The 22819-nt window shown below is 36.0% G+C and overlaps 1 protein-coding gene and 1 pseudogene across 2 annotated transcripts; one reads left to right on the top strand and one right to left on the bottom strand.

The window, feature by feature from the left end:
• The first annotated feature begins 12578 nt into the window (after window positions 1-12578).
• LOC143544302 (G-type lectin S-receptor-like serine/threonine-protein kinase At4g27290) lies at window positions 12579-15599 on the top strand (annotated as a pseudogene). The gene is made up of 7 exons (XR_013137228.1): window positions 12579-13869; window positions 13958-14125; window positions 14199-14329; window positions 14411-14621; window positions 14708-14945; window positions 15035-15185; window positions 15287-15599. The product of XR_013137228.1 is annotated as a G-type lectin S-receptor-like serine/threonine-protein kinase At4g27290 (transcript).
• A 175-nt stretch (window positions 15600-15774) lies between these two features.
• On the bottom strand, window positions 15775-16119 carry LOC143544310 (calcium-binding protein KRP1-like). The gene has a single exon (XM_077036433.1). It carries the CDS (start codon window positions 16117-16119, stop codon window positions 15775-15777), a length of 345 nt encoding a protein of 114 aa, XP_076892548.1.
• Between the last annotated feature and the right edge of the window lie 6700 nt (window positions 16120-22819).

Here is a 22819-nt window from a genome sequence, read left to right on the forward strand (position 1 = left end):
TTAGGCGAAGTTAACCTTAGGCGAACTTAGCTTTAGGCGAAGTTACCAGCTAGGCGAACTTAGCTTTACAGCGAAGTTGCCATCAGGCGAACTTGGCTTCAGGCGAAGTTGTCATCAGGCGAACTTGGCCTCAGGCGAAGTTACCAGTTAGGCGAACTTAACTTTACAGCGAAGTTGCCATCAGGCGAACTTGGCTTCAGGCGAAGTTGTCATCAGGCGAACTTGGCCTCAGGTGAAGTTACCAGTTAGGCGAACTTAACTTTACAGCGAAGTTGCCATCAGGCGAACTTAGCTTACAGGCGAAGTTCATCAGGCGAACTTAGCTTGCAGGCGAAGTTCGTCACTTTGAAGGCGAAGTTGCCCAGATGAAGGCGAAGTTGCCCAGGCAGCCGCTGTTTTAGTTTCTGATCGGCATTTGGAGCGATTTTAACACCCTTGCTATGATTCAATATCACCCACTACGCTACCAGACCATTTTTGGTGGTTTATACACTAAAAAGCTTGGATCTTTACACTTCAAAGATCAAGAATCATACCTTTTTGGGCTTGTTTGGATCTCGTTTACTTGCTTATCACCACTAATCGCTCTCTCTCTCACTCGGGTCTGCCGGATCTGCCCGGATCTGCCTTCGGTCCGGCGGCGAAGTTAGTGTGGTATGTGTGTGTTTTTTGGAGTGTTAGGGAGTTTGGTGAAAAATGAAGATATTTTGGGATTTTGGGGGTATTTATATCCCTGAAATCCCATTCTCATTTAACCCCTCTCAATTAATCCAAGTCCAAGACCCGCTCCCTACCTGATATTAATTAATTACGCGAAATCACTAAACATAACTTCCTTTATTCATCATTAAAATTTTTAGGATGTTACAGTTTTTTATTTAAGGGTTTGGAAAAGAAAAGATAAGAAAAGTTTTTTTTTTCATTCTTGAGTTTTTTCATTAAAAGAAAAGAAAGAGAATGGAAAGAGAAAAGTTAGGCCATTTTTTCTTCAAAATTTTCTTGCCAAATATGGCCTGATTCTGAAGAAAAGTTTATAGTCATGTACAATATTACTAATTTACCATATCTTTTCATTCCTATCTAACTCAATAATGAGGACATGATTGTAAAGTTACAATTTTTTTCCTATCTTTTTCTTCAATTAACACTATCTTTTCTATTCATTTATTTTAACTCGAGAATGTCTTTTAAATATATAAGTTCTTTTCCTTTCTTCCCATATCCAATCTTATCATTTCTTTTCCTAATATTTTAAACCCGAGAATGCAGTGTAAAGTACCCTAAAAGACATATTACCTGTCAGTCTCACTATCCCAACACACCATAAAGTGCAAGGGGTAACCTAAGAACAATCGATAAGATACAGAATTATAATGAAACAACGGAATTCTAGGAAACCTCCAGTAAGAGCGTTCTTGCCTAAACACCTAATCCTAAATACAACCCGACTATCTATTACCTCTCAATCTCTAGATAGGTAGAATACAAAGCCCTAACAAATCACCAATAAATGTTCCTATGGATTACTACGTCTAGCAAAAACACAAAATAATCACAAACACACAGTAAGCGACTTAAATATGCATCTATAACTGAAAGACATTCGACAAGGCACATGCAGAACAAAGATCAATAACTGAAAGGCCTTCTTAGTAAGTTGACGAACTGGCAAAAGGTTTTTCTTCATACCTGGTATGTGATAAACATCTTTTAGGCTTGACTCGTTTTTTGCTCGATCCGGCGGGAAACGCAAATTCCAGATATTTGTGATTGAGTGCCTGTAATTATATGTAAAAACAACCACCTTACTTCCTCCACATTTTATAGGATTTGACAACAGGTCTTTCTCTCTTGTTATATGATTTGAGAACCCAAAATCGACTATCCAATCATCGAGGTTGTTAGACTTTTGTTGAACCGCTGCCGAATATGCATTAACATCGGCTTCTTGAGTAAAATATGCCTCCACATCCCACTCGTCTTCCTGTTCAACTACCGAAATATTTCTCTCTTCTTGGTTATTTTCTAGGCAATTGCGAGCCATCTGACCCTTTTGGCCACACTTTAGCACCTGAGCGGCAACTTTCTTTTTTCAGTATTCTTACGTTTGTCTCCGGCTCTTTCATTCTTTTCTTTTTCCTTCTTGATTATGGTTTCTGTTTTTCGTCATACTTGGCCTGGTTCTTAAATTTCCCATATCAAGAAAGTTTCTTTCCCTTCAGGCATACAAGGCTTAATCTACAACCTTTGATGGTCCAATCAAAACATCTTCCACGTGTTTAATTAATGCTTCTTGACTTGCCAAATAATTTTCGAACTCACTGAGCATAGGCGGGTTCACCCATCCCTGTAGGGCTGCACTAAAGCTTCGGAACTCGGGTTTGAGCCCGCGAATAAAAATTATCTTCATTCTTGCCTCCTCGATCCTAGCTTGTTGATCCAATTCTTCAATTTCCATACACTACATATTCACCTTGTGAAAGTATTAGGGTATAGTAAGATCTCGTTGGCTTATCAATAATAACTCATTCTCCAAAAGTTGGAGTTTGGCATGTTTTTTCTTGGAGAACAAGGAAGCCAAAGCATCCCATACCCATTTCGGTGTGTCAAGATCTAGGATATGCTCCAACAGCTCTTCATCGATTGTTGGCTTCAAGTAAAACATGGCTTTCTCAGCTTTCACTCACCACTTACCAACAGTCTCGTTCTCGTCGTTCATCTGATCCAGGGTGCTTTCTCCATTGACAACTTCCCAAAAATTTTATCCTTGCAGATATGACTTCATACGTGTCACCCGTTTATTGTAGTTCGTGTTGCTCAACTTCTTCATATCAACAATGACTTGAAAATCCGACATGATTAGCGAATATGGATTTGATACCGTTTGTTAAACGTGAAACAAGTTATATTAAAGATCAAAAGCCAATCACAACAATGATCTGCTCTAAACATAATGACTCTTTCTTGCTACTTACTGAAAATAGAAAACATACATAAAATAGAAAACTATTTGGGTTCATATAGATACCCATACATCAACTCCCATTATAAATCAAATACTATAATTTGACTTTTAAACAAAAACTAATTTAAATTAATAAAAATAAATTCAAGATACAAGATAAACCAAAACATGAATTAAACGATAACGATAACTTTGGTCTCCTCTGAACCACCCCATGAGGCCGACTTATCCTTCCAAGTCGATATGCACATTGTTTAACAGATTCATGATGGCAGGTTAAACTTTTAATTATATCTTACGGGCGGAAAGTTGTACACATAATAATAATAATACACAATTATAAAAAATTATGTTAAAATTACTATATATGCTAGTTTCTAAATTATATTAATTATAAATTAATGAAGTTTGACTTTTATTAACATTTAATTAAAAACAAACATTACAAAATGGTATTTAAGCTAATGCGAGTTACCTTTTTTGTAGAGGTTTTTGGCTCCGACCGAGGGGTGCATTTTTATTGGAGATTTGAGGGTGTTACGGGCATTTTAAGTTTCAAAGGTAAAAAAGTTTTTTGGCGGGACCTGAACAGATGACTCTATAAGGCTATCATATACATGCAAATCAAATATCGATTATAATACCAATTATGTTTGGTCGGTATGGTTCAGAATTACAAACTTGCTTATCCACAAAAATAGGATGAGCTTCAAAATTATGTGTTTATGGCTGGTGTAGTGGCTTATTTTAGTTAGGTCAACGCATCGAATCGGATGTTGTGCATGCTCGAGTCTCATTTGGTACCAATTTTCTTTGTAAGTGGCCTTCTAGTCTAATGGCATGGCATGAGGGTGATGATTGAGGTTTGGAATCTTTAAGTTTTTAGGTTTTGAAACCTGAATGTGTTCCTGGATAAGCTAGGTCTTGAGCGCCAAAATCAATATGAACAGTTGATATTACATTCAGAAAGTTAAGAAGGCTCGCTTGGATTAAGGGGATATCCCAAACACTATTAAGATAAAAGAGAGAACCAATCCAAATTGTTGAAGTTTCATTACCAGTTTCGGGCCAAATATTAGCTATTTTTTTATTTAATCTGCTTTGGTGATTAAAATGTCCAACTATGATATTAATGTTAATTAGTCTGGATTAATAAGTGTAGGGCCAATATTATATATTGTTTTTAGGATTGTATATGTCGTTTTAGTTTGCATTTAGTCGATGTAGTACGTACTCGGTACGTTTAGTTTGTACGTTTATTTTGTATGTATTGGAGAAATGGGGACCCTATAAAAGGGCCACTTACCCATTTCTCCATCACTCCAACTCTTTCACTTCAAGAAAAACAACTTTTGAGAAATAAAATTTCTATCTCTCCAAAACCTCTTCTCTCATTTTCTCTCTTTTGTAATAACAAACTAAGATCTGAGATCCGAGTGTCGTTGGTGATTTCCGCTATCCAACAACACGGATTGATCCGAGTCAAGTCTTTAGATCCATCTAGAGGACCAACAAGTGGTATCAGAGCTTTCGGCTCAACTTTTTGTGGTTTTCGGGTCAAACTTTTCGGATTTTGATCTTAGTTTTTGTTGGATTTGAGGTTGATTTCGTGTTACTCACCTCTTTTGGAGTCCCTTACACCTTGGAAATACACGAGAATCACCAAATCTAAGTTTTTAGTGTTTTAACTTTTTGTGTCCGAGCTCATATTCGGCTTAAAAACTCAGATCTAGGCCGATTTATTGATTTTTAGACTAAAGTCTTTTTGACTTTTTGGAAGTTTGGGTGTTATATTCTCAAAAAAAAATAAAAATAAAAAAAAAAATAATTCGCATCGGGTACTGTAGCAGTCGCTTCCGAGGTATAGCACTTCGCACAGGGGGTATTGTAGAAACTCGGCATTGTAGCAACTCATGCGAAAAAAGGGATTTCGCATGCACTGTAGCAACTCATGCGAAACACTGTGGCGACTCGGCAGTGTAGCAAAAAAAAAAAAAAAAAACCTTAATTTTTTTTTCTTCTTAAAAAAAAATCTGGTTTTAAAAGTTGTTTCGCTTCGCACCAGATCATTTCGCTTCGCATCAAGAAAATTCGCTTCGCTTGAGACTGCTTCGCGTCTCATCAAAACGTTTCGCTTCGCTTGAGACTGTTTCGCGCGAAATTCTTATTTTTGTTAAAAATCAAACTGTTTAAGGACTGTTAAGTGTTTGAGACTGTTGTGACCATGGCTAGTACTGATTTTGAGCTGTTGAAGGGGTGCTTGTTGCTTGAGAACCTAGTGGGAACCAATACTAAACCTCCAAAGTTTATGACCTTAGATGACAACTTTGCTGATTTCAAATGGAGGTTCATGAACATTATTTCGTTGACTGACTCTGAGTTGATGAGATGTTTTGAGGTAGGTCCTCATGTTCCTGTGGTAGTCACTGCAAATGGGGGACAAGCAAAAGCCGTTGAAAATTATGATCAAAATGATAAGACATTAATAGAGCAAGATAAGAAGGCATACCTCACTTTAACTATTTGTCTTTCAAATGAAATTACTGAAACTCTACGTGAACACAAAAGTGCAAAGGGTTTGTGGGATGCACTTGTTAAAAAAGTTGAGGGAAATGTTGAGATTAGAGAAAACAAGAAGGCTCTGCTGAAAGAAGAATTCAATATGTTCAACCATCGTCAAGGTGAAAATGTGTTGGACTTGGTAAAAAGGTTTGAAAAGTTGATGGTAAGAATCAGAGCTGCTAGTGTCAATATCACGAACTCTGAAATCAACCACAAGCTGTTGAATTCACTGCCTTATACATGGAGCGTCAATGTTGTTACCATAAAAAGAACCACAAACATGTATACCATGACACTCTCAGAGTTGGCTTCTACCATCAAATCTTTTGAAATAATGGAAGATAAGCTCCAAATGAACAATCGGTCTAAAGAAAATAAAGTTGGAACAAGTGCTGCAGGTGAAAGCAGTCGTGCATGTCCTATCATTCCTGACACATCACATGCTGATGAGGTGTACATCAATTTATGTTCTCAAGCTTGCATTAACAAGGTCACATATTATAGATACCATCAGAATGAAGTTTTGAAAGAAAATGCAAAACTTCGTGAGTTAAATGCTGAATATGTAAAGGCCGACAAGATTTACGTTGAGAAGATTGAAACTCATCGTGATGATGTGGCAAATCTTAAACTTAAAATTTTTCAAAAGTAGCATGACGTTATATATTATAAAAACAAAATTAATGATCTAAAAGATGAAATTGAAAAGTTGAAACTTGATGCTTCTGGTAATGTAAGGCCTCGAAACCCCGGGTGCCCCACAGTTGGTATTCATACAAAATACTTATTAAAATAATTAAACTTGAAAACGGTTTCTTCCATTAAAACAAACATCTCAGAGTGTAAATTCAGCGGAAAACATAAATAGTAAAGTAAGTTCCCTAAAACCCGGGAATTTTGCCCAAAAATCAATTTTAAATATAATTCATAAAACTATTTAAATAAAATTGTTCAAAATATATTCTTCCATCCACATATGCCCTTCACCGTCCAAGTAGCTTCGTGCACGTCAAGCGATAAGGCATCCTCTTCCTAACCTGAAACTCACACTAACATGCACACAAAGTCAGCTTGAGCTGAGTGAGTTCAAGTTTTAAGTAAACAATATCCGTAATAACAATTATGATAGTCCACAAGTTTAAAAATAAAAAGAGTGCATCCATTAAATCATCATTACCAAGACTAAACATTCTCATACATACATATACAAAATGTATATATATAAACACCCTTTCAAGTACATCCCTATATATATAACAATATATATATATATATATATATATATATATATATATATATATATATATATATATATATATATATAACATCCACGTATAACATCAGGGTCGAGCAAACATACAACCTAAACACGTAACATCAACGCATGCAAACACAAAGTAGGCATACGCAACATCAGTAGTCGAAACGACTACAACATCGCCAAATATAGGCCAAACAATAATGTGTGTGTGTGTGTATATATATATGTATTTAACATCCTAAGGCCTACCATATACTAGCAAGCCTATATAAAATCGTTTAAAACATTTCATCAAGTAAGAAAACACTTAGGTGTGCATGCTAGCCTAAAATTTAAAAAGAGTTAAAAGGGGGCATCATGAACTCACCTGAAATCACCCAAACACCAGCAACGAGCTAGGAAATCTCTAAGTGCACACTCACAAGTAAGGGCCTGCAAATTGTACACAACGCGTTACTAAACTAGACCGTAAGAACACACTTGCCTAACGGGCCGTTCAAGCCCAACAATTTTGCCCGAGGCCCAACCCACACTCATTTACTTTACCTCAGCCCCTAAAACCTTTCAATTAACCAAATCCACCCTACGATCATGGTCGGGGCTAACCATGATGCACAACTCATCCGTCGGTATGCAAATCGAGTCGAATACGCGCGTAATAACTCTTAAAGCAAATTGCCAAACAAATCAGCCCCAAATGGACCAAATTCCCATCTTAACCTTTTCATACATCATAATTATGTCACCCGAGTTGATAGGGTCGACGGTTCCTTTTTACAACACTCACTTTAATGTTTAAACGACAATTCGCGCACAACCGACTCGATTGAATAATCACCAACCTAATCAGCCCCGAGTACCAAAAAAAATAATTTTCCCACAGCCCTTAAACCCCCTAGGGCTGTGAAAACTGATTTGGTTGGTCATTCAATCGATTAACGCATTAAACTCAATAATTGATGATTCTACACTCGACAAACCCTAGTTTTCGAACTAAAATTGATTGACCGACCTAAACACCTTCAATGAATATGGTTTTTAAGCATTATGTACCACACATACCTAGGAGGATTTTGGTGCAAAAACCTCACTCGAAACAGTCCCGGAAACTCTCAATTGGACAGCCACCCGGTTAACCTAAAACAAGTCGTTTAACAATCAATACGCGCAATACAAAGGTCAATGAAGGTGTAAAATACATGGGGAATCATAAAACCGATCTTGAATTGAAGTTTTTATAGTTGAAACACGGCTGCACAGAAGAAAAATCGCCAGGGGGTCTAGTCCGATCGGCTGCGCATGGGGTTTAGGGTTAGGGTTATTTCATTATTTTATGATATAAAATAAATGTTACACAATAGCCCTCAGGGATATGGTAACTTGAAGGAAAGGTTGAATAATTTAACGTACCAGGAAGATGGTCGGGTCGACGAAAGATGCCGGACAACTCCCAAGAAATATACATACTCTACATGCAGGAAATCTTTAAACCGATAAATTAGCGGGCGTTACAGATAAAAGGGAAAAAGAAAAACAAGTTGAAAGATTTGAAGCATCATCTGAGAAATTAGATGATCTTATTGGAGCCCAGAGAAGTACTAAAGTGAAAGCGGGGCTGGGGTACGATTACACTGCCGTACCACTACCTTTTAATGATAACTATACCAGTTTGCCCCACTTTAGCTATAATACTTCTCCCGAGGAAGAAATGTCATGGTGGGGTTGGTAGAATACCAAAACCTGTGAAATTTGTTCCTGCAGTACCACAAACTGTTGCTCCAGTTCAATCGTCTGATAAATCTAACATCAATGTATCTTTTGAAGCTGGTTGTGTAGAAGAAAGTGGGTCGGTGGAAACGGACACGAGTTGTGATTATGAAACCGTTTGTGATGAAACTTTTGTTGAAAAATGTGTCAACGAAAGTAGGCCTATTGAGGTGAACATATCAAGTTGTTCATCATCAAGTTGTGAGACTGAGGATAATTCAAGTAAAAGCAAAGTTTTTGAAAATGAAAAGACAAGTACTTCTTGTAAATATGTTCCACCAAATAAACGATCATTTTCTCAAACAACCAATCAATTTAGAAATCCTCAGCCATACAACTTCTGTGACTGATCAAGCTGATAGTGAACCCAGTGAAATGGATGTGAGATCCAAAGTAAATAAAGTAAAACACAAAAAGAAACCTTTTTGGAAAACCAAAAAGGATAAAATCAAAAAGGATCCTAAGACTGTAAAGTCTGAGGATTCACTAAAAATAGTTTCAAAATCAAGAAAAGAAAAGTCCAAAACTGACAAAATCAAGGAACAAGTTTTTGCTTGGATTCCTAAGGACTGTTCTTCATCAAGTGAGGCTCCACCAAGAAATAAATGTTTTTTTCAGGAAATAAAATCAAGTTTGGTCGATTTACGGTTGACCTTCCTGGGACAAAAGTATCCGGGGAACCCATGTCTATTTGAATGCTTAGTGCATGCAGGGTCAATCAAGGAGGACTATCAATAGTATTAGGTACTTAGATACTGATTGCACCCGGCATATGATGGGAGACGAACCCTTGCTATTTTATGCTAAACCATTTGATGGCGGATTCGAGTCTTTCATAAGCGACATGGGAGGACAAACTTCATGGAAGGGAAGCCTTGTTTAAATGGTTCAACAACAACTTTTCGAGCGTTTCTTAAACCAATCTCGTCCAACTGCTTCTCTCAAGTGATGGATCCAGCATCAGCTGTTGGGTCTCGGTTTGAATCTCTTCGACTTTGTCATACAATGTGATAATGCTTGCTTAAGATAGTCCATATGATAACAACTTTGCTGACCTTTTCACTAAAGCCATCGATTATACCCGATTTGAATTTCTGGTCAAATCGTTCGGCATGATCAATTTTGATTAAAACAACCTATCTATCTTTTTGTATATAAAATTGTAAATATTTTCAAATATGTCACAATTTTAGAGGGAGAAAATGAGTTAAGTTTAACTCACCAAAAAGATTTTCAATTCATCTAAAGAAAAGCAAAAACAAATCATTTGATTTACCAAAAATATTTTATATTACTTTTAAGAAAATCTAAAAGGAATTGTCCCGTTTAGAGGGAGCTTCTGCTTAGAGGGAGTCGGATAATTAAATTTTTCAAATTTTGTGAAATTGATCCGACCATTGGAAAATGATAGTACATTGATATGCAATGATCCTAGCGCATAAAAAGAGTAGATCAAAAGTCTACAAAATCACTCACAGATGTGTAGGTAGGCTTGACAAACAAGTAAGTGTCGGGTGATATAAACTTAAATTCCTGCCGGTACTAGTGGATATACAATTATGAAGCGGTTGCATGATTCCGTGAAGTCATATTCATGAAGGCAAAAATGTAATTATACATGTCATACCCAAGCCTCTCTTTACCTGATCACAGTCGTCTTATGAAATATGTGTAAATTTTTAACTCATTGAGTCAAGAAAAGCCTCATAGAAAGGCAAGAAAAAGAAAAACAAAAGAGTTAAGAAAAGAAAAAGAAAAACAGAAAAACAAAAGAAAAATCAAGAAAAAGAGTAGAAAAAAAAAGAGTCTATCTTAGGATTTTAACTTCTGCTTTATTTCTTCATTTATTTTGATTCAAGCCTTGGACTTTCTCTGTTTGTAGTCATACAAGACCTGATTGTTAAGGCCCAGAGTCTTCTGCTTTCTTTTAATCTTTCTAGATTGAGTCAAGTGTGCAAAAATAAAGCATAAAGTGTCAAGTATGTTAATAAGAGTACTGTGATCAAATAAGAAAGGTTTAAGTCAAGTTGAGGTGATATGTTAACACAAAGTAAGCCTGAGATATGATGGAATCAGTAACATGTCTGATTAAGTGGGGACCACATAAGCACCATGCCTAATTGTACTTTAAACGTATCACTTTGGCATCAAAACACTTGTTAGGTTAAACAAATGGACGATATCTACAGTCGGTGATGAAATTGTGACATAATAATCAAAATGGAAACGTGATCTAGGGCTTTGCAAATCAATATGATTCCATGTTGTGATCTTTCTCATAAAAATATTAAAATCGTTAGAAAATTCTGTAAATATTATTGATATATAATATTAATTTCATCTTCACTCCTATCTTTTATTGTTTATTTTGATTTTATTTTATTTTAGTTTCAACTTCAAAATGTTATGTATATATTTTCGTTATTTTTAAAACATATGAAAATGCCAAAAAGATTTTAAACTTTTATTATGTTCGTACATATCTTGTTAAACTTTGTTTCATTCAAAATCATGTGTTTTGTTGTCAAGGTCGTTCATGCAAAGTTCGTTGGAAATCTGGGACTTAAACAAATCATTTACAAGTTGAGAGACTGAAATTGGGAGGGTCTGTGAACAAATTCTTCTTTGACCCTCGAGAGGGTCTGTGAATGAATCTTATTCGTTCTAAGTTTTGTGTTGTTATACATGGACAGGTAGATCAAGATCAAGTCTGCTTGGAGTTGTAGATGCTGAAGCGTTTAAAAGAAAACGAGAACGTGAAAGTTGGTGGTTGAAGCTAAAAATGAATTGATTGCATTCGAAAACAAGGAAATAAACCAGTCGGCTCAAGAAAGTCAACAAAAGAAAATTAGATGTCGAGCCTCCCACATCTGATGTTTCTAAAATTTGCTGTTGCCGATCCTTCCCAGAAAAGAAGATAAGAACGAAAAATAAAGATTTGTCCAAGATCCAATCTGGTTCAAGCTACAGGATCAAGACAAGTACAAGTTTTAAGAAATAAAGACGAAGCAAAGAACTTGACGAAGGTTCCTCGACATACTCAATCCTAGAGGGAGATTGTAGGGCCAGTATTATATATTGTTTTTAGGATTGTATATGTCGTTTTAGTTTGCATTTAGTCGATGTAGTACGTACTCGGTACGTTTAGTTTGTACGTTTATTTTGTATGTATTGGAGAAATAAGGACCCTATAAAAGAGCCACTTACCCATTTCTCCATCACTCCAACTCTTTCACTTCAAGAAAAACAACTTTTGAGAAATAAAGTTTCTCTCTCTCCAAAACCTCTCCTCTCATTTTCTCTCTTTTGTAATAACAAACTAAGATCCGAGATCCGAGTGTCGTTGGTGATTTCCGCTAACTAACAACACGGATTGATCCGAGTCAAGTCTTTAGATCCATCTAGAGGACCTACAATAAGTGTTCTTGAATTCAGAACATATATATAAAAGAAATTAAAATTAAATTAATTAATAAAATAAGAAATTGGTTAAAAATATAAATATATTCATTAATCGATCTATTTTAAAAAAACAAGCAATACTAGTAAAAAACTATTTTAATAAATTGTTTCAAGAAGGCATCATTTTCATATATAGTGCTCCGTATAACATAAAAGATTTGTGTTGTAACAATAAACTAAATAATGTTAAAAGAAAAATAATTGTTTTAAACGGCAATCGATAACGTTAGTATATAGTCGATTGCTGCACACCACAACCGCCAAATCAATAACATTACATATACTACTTATGGGAACTATCAAATTTCTAGAATATGTCCAAAGACGTCAACTTTGAACCACCAAACCAAATGCGAGTCTATTCGGGTAACATTTTTAAATGATAAAAGATAAGTGTGAATCAACCGGGCAAGATTATTTAGATAATAATATTTGAATATAGTATAGGTGAGATGCATCAACTTGAACAAAATCACATATTTAATGTTGATTATAATGTTAAATATCCAAATCACATAGTACAAAATCATTTATCATTGAAAAAAACCAGGGTCTTTATTGATGGAGGCTGCAGCCATAATTCTTCTTCTTGTTCTTGTTCCTTTCTTCCAGTTTCGACACCTGCACGCTGTTGAACTCAAAATCATTTCAGACTCACAGTTCTTGACAGATGCAGACACGTTGGTGTCGACAACGGGAGTTTTCGAACTGGGAGTCTTTCGTCCAGGGAATTCGGTTAACAGATATCTTGGTATTTGGTTCAAGAACATACCTAGTACTACTGTTGTTTGGGTTGCCAATAGAGACCACCCGATCACCGATACATCACCAGTTGTGTTACAAGTTGATGATCAAGGAATCTTGGTTCTCAACAATAGTAACAACGCGATTTGGTCGTCGAACATGACCACGCCGTCACCAAAAGCAACCGCAAAACTTCATGACACCGGAAATCTTGTCTTGATGGACCAAAACAAGAAGATTATCTGGCAAAGTTTCGATTATCCAACCGATACACTTCTACCCGGCATGAAACTAGGGAGAAGTTTCTTGACGAATATCGAATGGCACCTATCGTCGTGGAAAAGTAATCAAGATGCAGCTCCAGGTGAATATACTTGGGGAGCTGACACACTTGGTTATCCTGAGAACAAGCTTAGAGTAAGAGAAGGTCCTCAGATCACATTCCGAGGCGGACCATGGAGCAATCAAAGATTTAGTGGGGTTTCTACGTTCAATTCGAACTTGACATTTACATACGTGGTTGTTATTAACGCAACTGAGATGTCTTTTTCGTACTCTCTAGATGACAGTTCTATATTATCAAGAACAACCTTGAATTCATCTGGGCAGCTAGAAAATTGGGTGTGGGTTGAACATGGGACAAGGTGGCAGCTTGCTTTGTCATTACCAAGAGATATATGTGATACATATAATATTTGTAGTGGTTATGCAAGTTGCAGTGTTGATATGATCCAACAGTCTTGTGCTTTTTTGGATGAAAAAAGATTTGTACCAAGAAACCAAAAGAGTTGGGAAAGAGCTGATTGGTCTGGTGGTTGTGTCAGAAGAACACCTTTGGATTGCAAAAATGGATCAGAAGGGTTTATTAAATACTCTAATATTAAACTGCCAGACACAGAAAATACCTGGTTTAACATGAGCATGGATTTAAAAGATTGTCAAGCAAAGTGCTTACAAAATTGTAGTTGTATGGCTTATGCAAATCCAGACACCAGTCTTCAAGGCAGGGGCTGCTTGCTTTGGTTCAATGATCTTTTCGACATCCGAGGGTATTCGGTAGGAAATGGCGGTCAGGATATTTTCATACGAATGGCTTCTTCTGAATTAGGTAGCTATATGTTGTTGTTTCATTTTGGTTACATGTTTTCAGATAATTAAAATTTGTTGATGATGATGATGATGATGATGTTATACAGTTGATGAATCAAATATGAAAAATAAGGGAGGGGCGAAGGTTAAAATCATATTACCTGTAACTATCGTTGGAGTTCTTCTCGTAGGCTTGATATTGACATGGTTAGTGTGTGCGCGAAGAAGGAAACAAGCCGGGGGTAAGAAATTTGTGCAACCTTACCCGTAGTTTAGTCAAATATAATTAGTATAAAAACTAGACGCGTATTTGTTGATTAATTAAATTATCTTGTTTTATATGCATAGGGAAATCATTGCATGAAAACAATGAAGACATTCAACTACCATTGTTTAACTTCTCAACAATATCTACTGCCACTGCAAGTTTTTCAGAAAGAAATGTACTTGGGGAGGGTGGATTTGGACCAGTTTATAAGGTAATTAGAACAGCATGATCATTCTGATATGGTTGAGTCAAAAACAGTGAAATTGTATATGTATAACATCATTAACTTCAGGGGGTTCTTGAAGAAGGGATAGATATTGCAGTTAAACGTCTTTCAAAAACATCTAGCCAAGGTGTTGACGAGTTCAAGAATGAGGTTAATAGCATTTCTAAACTTCAGCACCGAAATCTAGTGAAGCTTCTTGGCTGTTGCATAGAAGGAGATGAGAGGCTATTGATCTATGAGTTCATGCCAAATAAAAGCTTAGACTCGTTTATATTCGGTGAGAATCGTATACACAAACTCACATTACATACTTCTTATCAATAAATCTAGATAAAAATAACTAAATGAACCTTTTTTAAACAGATAAAAGCGAGAGCATGACCCTTGATTGGACTAAGCGTTTCAACATCATTAAAGGAATTGCTAGAGGACTTCTTTATCTCCACCATGACTCACGGTTAAGAATAATCCATAGAGATCTAAAAGTGAGCAACATTCTGCTAGATCAAGACATGAACCCTAAAATATCCGACTTTGGCATAGCTAGAAGTTTTGGAGGAAACGAAACCCAAGCAAACACACACAGAGTTGTTGGAACATAGTAAGCTATTATAAACAACCATTATCTCTCTTTATCTTGATATCTTCACCTCATTAGTCTGTTTTTCATTAACACTTTGATGCCTATAGTGGTTACATGGCCCCGGAATATGCACTAGATGGCGTTTTCTCAATAAAGTCAGCTGTATTTAGCTTTGGTGTTTTGGTGCTTGAGATCGTGAGTGGGAAGAAAAACAGAGGGTTCATTCATCCCGAGCATGATCATAATCTTACCGGGCATGTAAGTTCAATCACTAGACAAACAACAAAACTGGTTTAGTGTTTTGCATCTCGGTACCAAAATACCAAATTCTAAATCATTAATTTGTAAATTATATTCAGGCATGGAGTGTGTATAATGAAGGCAGATCAATAGAACTGACTGATGAAACTTTAGCTAAATCCTACAGTCCAACCGAAGTTTTAAGATCAATCCAAGTGGGGTTGTTATGTGTTCAACAAAACGCAGGGGATCGACCAAACATGTCTTCTGTACTTATGATGTTGAGTGGCGAGAGCGCCTTGCCAGAGCCTAAACAACCAGCATTCTTCATGGATAAGGATTTTCTTGTAGCAGACTTTTCTTCAAGTACTTATCCAGCAGGTTCAGTCAGTGATTTAACAGTTACAGAGGTAGATTCTAGATAATATGCATATTTGTACTTGTTTACACATTCTGTTAAAATCTATAACATATGGATTCTTGAATTCTCTTCATGCATTTCTCAACAACCATTTATTAGCTAATTGATAAAATTAATTTAATTATTTCTTTTATACAAAATCAAAAAGAAATAGATGAATAGATAGATGATCATAATAAAACACAATTAATTGAATTCTTGTTCAAGAGCTTCTTCCAACAAAAACTGGGACTCTTCCATCAACTCAGGGCTTAATCTAAACATAAGAACACAAAACTCCATCTGATTAAGAGCACCATCTCCATCAAAATCACCTTCTTTCAACATACTCAACAGATCATCATCTGTCAAGTCTTGAAGACCCAAAAGTGCTGAGTTGTTCTTGAGGCTATCAAAAGTGATCACCCCTTTATCGGTGTCCATGAGCAGATTAAACCCATTGCATAACTCTCCAATCAAACCTTCTCCACCCAACTTCTCAGCCATCAAAGGCAAGAAATCTTGGAACTCAGATTGATTGTTCAAGGCCATTGCTAATGTTAGAGTTTGAAGATTGGAAATGGGATTTTGATGCATGATAATATTTTGGAGGGATTATATAATGGAGGAGGAGGGGTGGCCATTGGATGACAACTGAGATAAAGCTAAGAAGACAGATGGAGTCTTTGTTAGAGGTGCAATTGCCTCGTTGATACGGCGAAGGTGTGTTAGGGAGGGCTGGTTCATGAATGGTAATTGGGTATGTTGTCTTTTCTGGATCAGAAGGTCATTGGATGCTTCTTGCAAAGGAGGAGTCAATTGTTTGGACAGTATGGAATTGTAAAGTGTGGAGTGTGGACTATTTAACGTCAAGCACGTTTGTCGTTAGGTAAAAGTTGGTGATGCTAGGCTTTCTTTTATGTTTGTAGGGTATTAACAATATTTTATAGCCCAATGAGTTAGCCTTGTTAGGTTCTTTTGGTAGTAGTGGTAAAATAAAACCGGGTTCTGAATCGGTTAAAAGCTAGCCGGACCCGGCCAGATTTGAAAACCATTTTCTTTTCATTTTAATATATATATATATTTTTGACTCAATATAATATCAGCTGATTCGTATATCATAGATATTATAAAAGGATTCAATAGAGAGGCAGATAAGCGGGCAACAAGCTGAGACGTCACTCTCTTTTGAATGGCAAAATCGATCATACTTAAAACAAAATTATCGTTCTTCGGCGTTATTGAGTTACTGTGCACGACCCCTGAACTCTTTTCAGAAACGTAGCAACATCGGGGGCAAGAGATCCAAATATATCAAAAGTAAAAGGAATGAAGGCGTGTTGATTCTCAACACATACCTTCTCGTGCTTAACAATTTTTCTTGAATATTAAAAATACATGAAAGACTCCTGTAGTGTATTCAAGTTTCACTTTTGATTCTTAAGTATGAGAAACTACACCAGTGGCTTCAACTTATACATAAACATGTCATCCTCTCTTTAGAGTGAATGAACAATTAAGTGTTTATGTTAAGTAGTAATGGCCAAAACCCTAGATATAGAAAATAAAAAATAACCGAACCCGATTAGAAAAATGTTTTGTAAAAAAACAAAACAAGCAAACAAACAGGAATGGCTCTTGTGGTTTGTTCAAGCTTTATTTTTGGTTCTCCAAGTATGAGAAACTACACCAGTAGCTTAACTTATGCATAAGCACATCCGCTTGGTCCTTGGAGTGAATAAACAATTAAGTGTTTATGTTAAGTTGTAATGACCAAAATGCCCCTGGACATAGAAAATTTTATGATCCACAATTTTTTATAAATTTAACATATGCGTGTGGGGCACACACATAGAGATCTCCAAAACATTGGGGAACTAGGGAGCCTTCCCAGCCCTTAATCATCTCCATCTATCTTACTGTGCATCCTTGACCACCTATGTCACATTATTTTTGTAAGCAAAAAAAGAAGAAAAAATAAATTATAGAAAGTAATAAAACCTAAAATATGAAAAAATAAAAAAAAAGTAAAAATACCAAAATGTTTGTCTGGCACCCATCGTTCATAAAATAAAAACATTTCAGTTTAGCCTTCAAGTTTAGGTTAGTTTTTTATTATTAATTTTTTTAGGGGGGGGTTAGGTTTTTGCGGGTTATTTGGTATGATGATGTCATGTGAGATATGTAGGATCAAAGAACACTAAAAGTGCACTACAAGATTAGATGGATAGCCAAAGATTGAGTTCCATAGTTCTTCACTTTTATGGAGTTCAATTCTCTTTTGAACTCACCCCTATGCCTCCCCGTCCCACCCCTTGTTTTTTTTGGCACTCGTTCGTCAACCATCTTTGTACCGTCTCGCCCATTAACAATCGTTAACCATTTTGGTGCTTCGTTTTTTCTCTGGGTCATTGTCTCCCACCTTTGAGTTCTTCAGTCCATAGATTGTTACATTCATCTACCTAGATTGAAACCCTAATTTACAGTCTCCATGTGTATTGCCAACCTCATTAGAGAAAACGATCATATCTTTAACAGTCAAGAGAATCCAACACTCGACAAGACATATTAAAAACATTGACATTTTGTCTTTCTGTAGGAGGAAGTCGATATGTGATGGTGGTCGTCGAGATAGAAACCATTGATGAAAAATATATGGGCTCTAATATGATTGGGAGTTGTTGATCGTGTGGTGCTTATCAATAACCGAGTGAGAGCTGTGTCGACAACAGTTTCAATTGGTATTTATGGTCGCTTCTAGCGTTGTTGGTGGTAGTTTCAAGTGATGGTTGTTATCGAGCGGAGATGGTGATTGTGGTTGGCAGCCAAAGATCGCGTCGGTGTTTCCACCGAGGTATGATGGTTGGGATAGGAGTATACGTGATTGTAGACCCGTGCATAAAGGGTTTATAAATATGGGTCGGTCTATAAAAAAAGGTTTGACAACCCTCTCATATATTTGATATTAAACATTATCAACATTACACTACTAGATAAATGATGGTCGGGTATAAACTATGTATTAAAATGGATATTAACTGTTTATTTTATTAAGTTTTCGCTTAGAAATGTGGTACTTCAATCACGCTTTTGCATTTCAGAGTATTGAAAATTAAAGATGCTTACTGGAACTAGTTACAAGCTTATATTGACCTCTTGGGATTTTCAAGGTTGACACGCATGTGTTTCGGAGCTTAAACGAGTGAAAAAAATAAAAATCTTAACTGACATTCCTTCGCGACACGCGAGCTAGAAAGGTTAAGTCTATCACGGCACTCTAGAGATCCCAAATGTACCTCGACTATTTTGTCCTTTGCAAGAAGCGAAGGACTTGGTAGAAGGACCTCGTGAAAAGTAAGGGACCTAAAAGCGGCAAAACCCCCATAGTTGATATTATAATTAGTTTTCAGCCCCCATTCGACCTATCTTCTTTTCAGTGGCTGTAGACAGTCTGAAGAGCGATTTTAAACCACCCTAGAGTTCTCGGATCGTTAAAGCTTCAATGGTTTCATCCTTCCAACTCGTAAGCGAGCTATGTGAAAACTTTCTTTAGTGTAATGTTTTTGTGTAAACAGAATTTTTATATGATTTCTATCGAGAATTAGATTGATGTTTGATTAGTCATTTTGTTAATCTAGCTTTATGTTTGTTTTGAATGATTAAACAGTTGTTTCTATGGTATTATTGTTCATTATCAATTATTTCGTTGTGTTCATCAACATTTAGGATTAAATTCTTATAGTCATTGAAAGGTATACCATTGATCATTGATCTATGTTGGGTTTTATATTAACAAATTGGTAATTAGGCAGACCAGGTTCAATTATGTCAATTCGTTGAATTTGGTTAGGTGAATCATCTTATCCAAATTACACTGTCTAGTAATTATATATCCATCTTAACTAACGAGTCATGTCTATGTGATTATCTAATTGATAGAAGTAACAATTGTTCTGTACATTGCATTGCCCGAACCTAAAGTGTGTCACCCTTTCTTAAATTGTTTTACAACCAACAGACAGTTGTTTTTCATCAAGCGAATCGATATTTAGACTACTTGAAATCGTTTATCCAACCAAGCATAATTACTTAAGAAGCCATGAACTTGATTATCATTTTCCACTGATTCCCTATGGATTCGACACCTTACTTGTTATTTCTGGTATAAGTAACTTATATATACTATTGATTAACCTATTGACGTCGATCAATAGTTTTGGCTCCGTTCTCTATGACTGATATTAAGTGATATTACAATGACGCATCTTAAAATACCTTACTAAATATAGTGAGATAAAAGTTAGTTAACGAAAAAGTAGTACAACATGCGTATAACTCCCTCTTAATTTTTCATATATATCTAAATATATGAGGAATTATTGACTTGATCTTAGATGTGATAATTCTTTGGTAATTCTTCAAATAGGAAAATCGGTCTTCTTTCAGTCGACTCGAGTCCAAAGCCTTCTTAAAATGTTAAAATCTTTGACCTCCATAAGTAAAATCGCATTTGGATTGAGATCGAGCTTTGTGTAAGTATGATAGAAATCTTGGATAATCATAACTTGAAACATGGTATATTTCTTTTTGGACAATCCATGACCAGAGTTCGTTAAAGATATCAACTTATCGTTCAATAAGCTTAATGATGTTGCCTCGTTAAAAACAATGCTTGATCTCAAGGACGAATTGATACAACTCATCAAAATGTAAACACACAATAATTAATATTGAATAACTTTCAATACTATATAGAGAAATTATAACTCAACAAACCCTATTACATATAACTCGTGTATCTCTAGATGAATCCTAACTCGGTTGCATCTCGTGTGTATATATATCTAATGTCTAGCCATAACTTGGTTTATATAGACTAGCCTAACTTGCTAGTCAAGACATTAACAAATATAATAAAACCCAAATTGCAACCCCATAAACCCATTACATATTAATGAATCCTACGGGCCCTATAGGTCCAACTGGTCACCTACACATGACGGGGCCTATTAAGATGGAAATTGTGTCCAACAATCACCCCCCTAATTTCTGACTCGAAATAGATGATTCTTTGTCTCCAAACTTGTCTTCTTCACATGTCTGATTCGAACCATAATGTTGACCTTCTTGGTTTTCGTAACCGTCTTGGTCTTGATCTCCCCAGAAATTCCCTTGATCAATAGATGTGTTCTTTCGATTCTTCCGAACTCGACTATCTTGATGCCTCTTCCACAACTTGTTTCACATAAGTTCTTATCGGTTTCTCACTGGTCAGCTTATCGCCTTCTTTCACACTGGTGATGTAGATTGTCACGGTCTAATAAAAATCAATTATTTTAAGGACTTAAATACCTATATGAGTACGGGTAAGTAAGGTCAGCTCCTCAGGGAATCAAAGGAAAATGCAAGTCAATTTCATTATTTAAACTAGTTAATTAATTATTCTAAGCTGACAGTCGATGCCAAGCAGTTTTAAAGATTAATACTAAAGCAACACGATTACTTATGAATTTGCAAACAATTATAAAGAAAGGTATTCACTCTAGGTTAGGGTAATGCAACATTCAACTTAATCACAGATTCAGCTGACTTAATTGCGCAGTAATTACTAGACCTATTAGTTTGATTGTGATGACAAACGATAGTTTAACCAAATTGTTGACACAATTGGACTTAGTTCACTTAATTACCAGTATTAGATATATCAATGATTACTCGTTCAATGACACAAGAGGCTAACCCTAAATGTTGATGAAACCAACCAAACAAGTGATGCAATAATCAATAATCAAGCACACAAACTGTTTAAACATTCAAAGTAATAATCGAGTAACAATCAACCCATAAACGTAATCAAACTCATAAAATACAGGCACAATGAATCTGGTAGGAAGTTTAAATACAAAAACCCTAGCCTAGAATGAACACGGGAACTTAGCCGAGCATCGATATATCGTTTACAGCACTTATCTTTGAGAACATACGATCAATGGCTGAACTGGAAACCTCGGGAAGGTGGAAATCTGTCCTTGGGTTCTTCTTCAGCCTCTGGAACAAGTGGTATGACGAATGAGGGCTTAAAATCGTTTATATAATGATCAGGATTAATTTTCTTCATTTTAAGGCGGTTCGCGTCATGCGAACGAGTAATGGGCCTGTCCTTCGCGTAGCGCGAAGGACAAAATAGTAGGGGCTTTATTTGAGTTGGTTCACATCATGCGAACCACATATTCACCTCCTTCGCATCGCACGAAGGACAAAGGAATCAGCCAAATTGTTTTCTTTTTTATTTATGCCTCGTGAAGCGTGCCATTCCAATCCTGCACTTCTAAGCCTTCATTCCAATCTACTAAATCAACCCATTAAGCCTCCATAACATCCAATGCCCTGAAACACATAAATATGCTTGAAGTACTAATATTCATTCGTTTATTTAACTAATTCTAACGAATTAATATAATATTATACATAGCTTTTACCCAAATCAGTTTTTCTCGATCCCGCTTTCATAACAAACTTAATTGCTTCACATAACCGACTTTTCGCCTCTTTATTGATTGCTTCACACAATCAGTCTCAATTTATGATCAATCTATAACGGATTGACAATTTTCTTCTTCACTGGCATCATATCGCGTCGCCTGAATCACTCAAGTAAACACCGGTATCACACTGTACCACCCCGAAACGCTTGGGTAAATTTCACAGCACTCGCAGGTGATCAATTTTCACGCAATCTGCATTACTCAGATTGATGTCCCGTAGTTGCCTCACACAACCCTTTCTCCAATTCATTGGAACAAATATAAACCAATCAACCAGCCCTATACAACTTTCAGAACAGAAGCAACTTGCTCGTATCAAACCTTGGTTAAAACCTAACTCGTTTAACCCGTATAAAGGGGAAACTCTGAATTAAACCTGACTTGTCCAACTAGAATAACAATAAAAAATAATATAAAATAGAAGTAAAACCAACTTCTTCCTTCTAGTTCGTCGTCAAAAGAAAAAGAACTCCACCTATACTTTTCTTCTTCTGAATTACAATGAAACCATAAAATTCAATCTCCTTTTATTTATTTTCTTTGAATGGCTTATTTGCTTTCCTTTATTTAATAGCAAGACAAGTCTCCACCTGAAAAAACTTGTTTATCGTCGTCTTCTTCAATAAAAAAAATAATCGTAATAAAACGGAATCCCAAAAACTTTCGTTGTTCTCGTCGTGTTATTCAGTGGCTGGCGACGGAAACCC

Source organism: Bidens hawaiensis, unplaced genomic scaffold (assembly GCF_021521415.1).
Source record: "Bidens hawaiensis isolate Kalapana, Puna unplaced genomic scaffold, B.hawaiensis_p1.1 tig00013519_1, whole genome shotgun sequence".
Classification (NCBI taxonomy): domain Eukaryota; kingdom Viridiplantae; phylum Streptophyta; class Magnoliopsida; order Asterales; family Asteraceae; genus Bidens; species Bidens hawaiensis.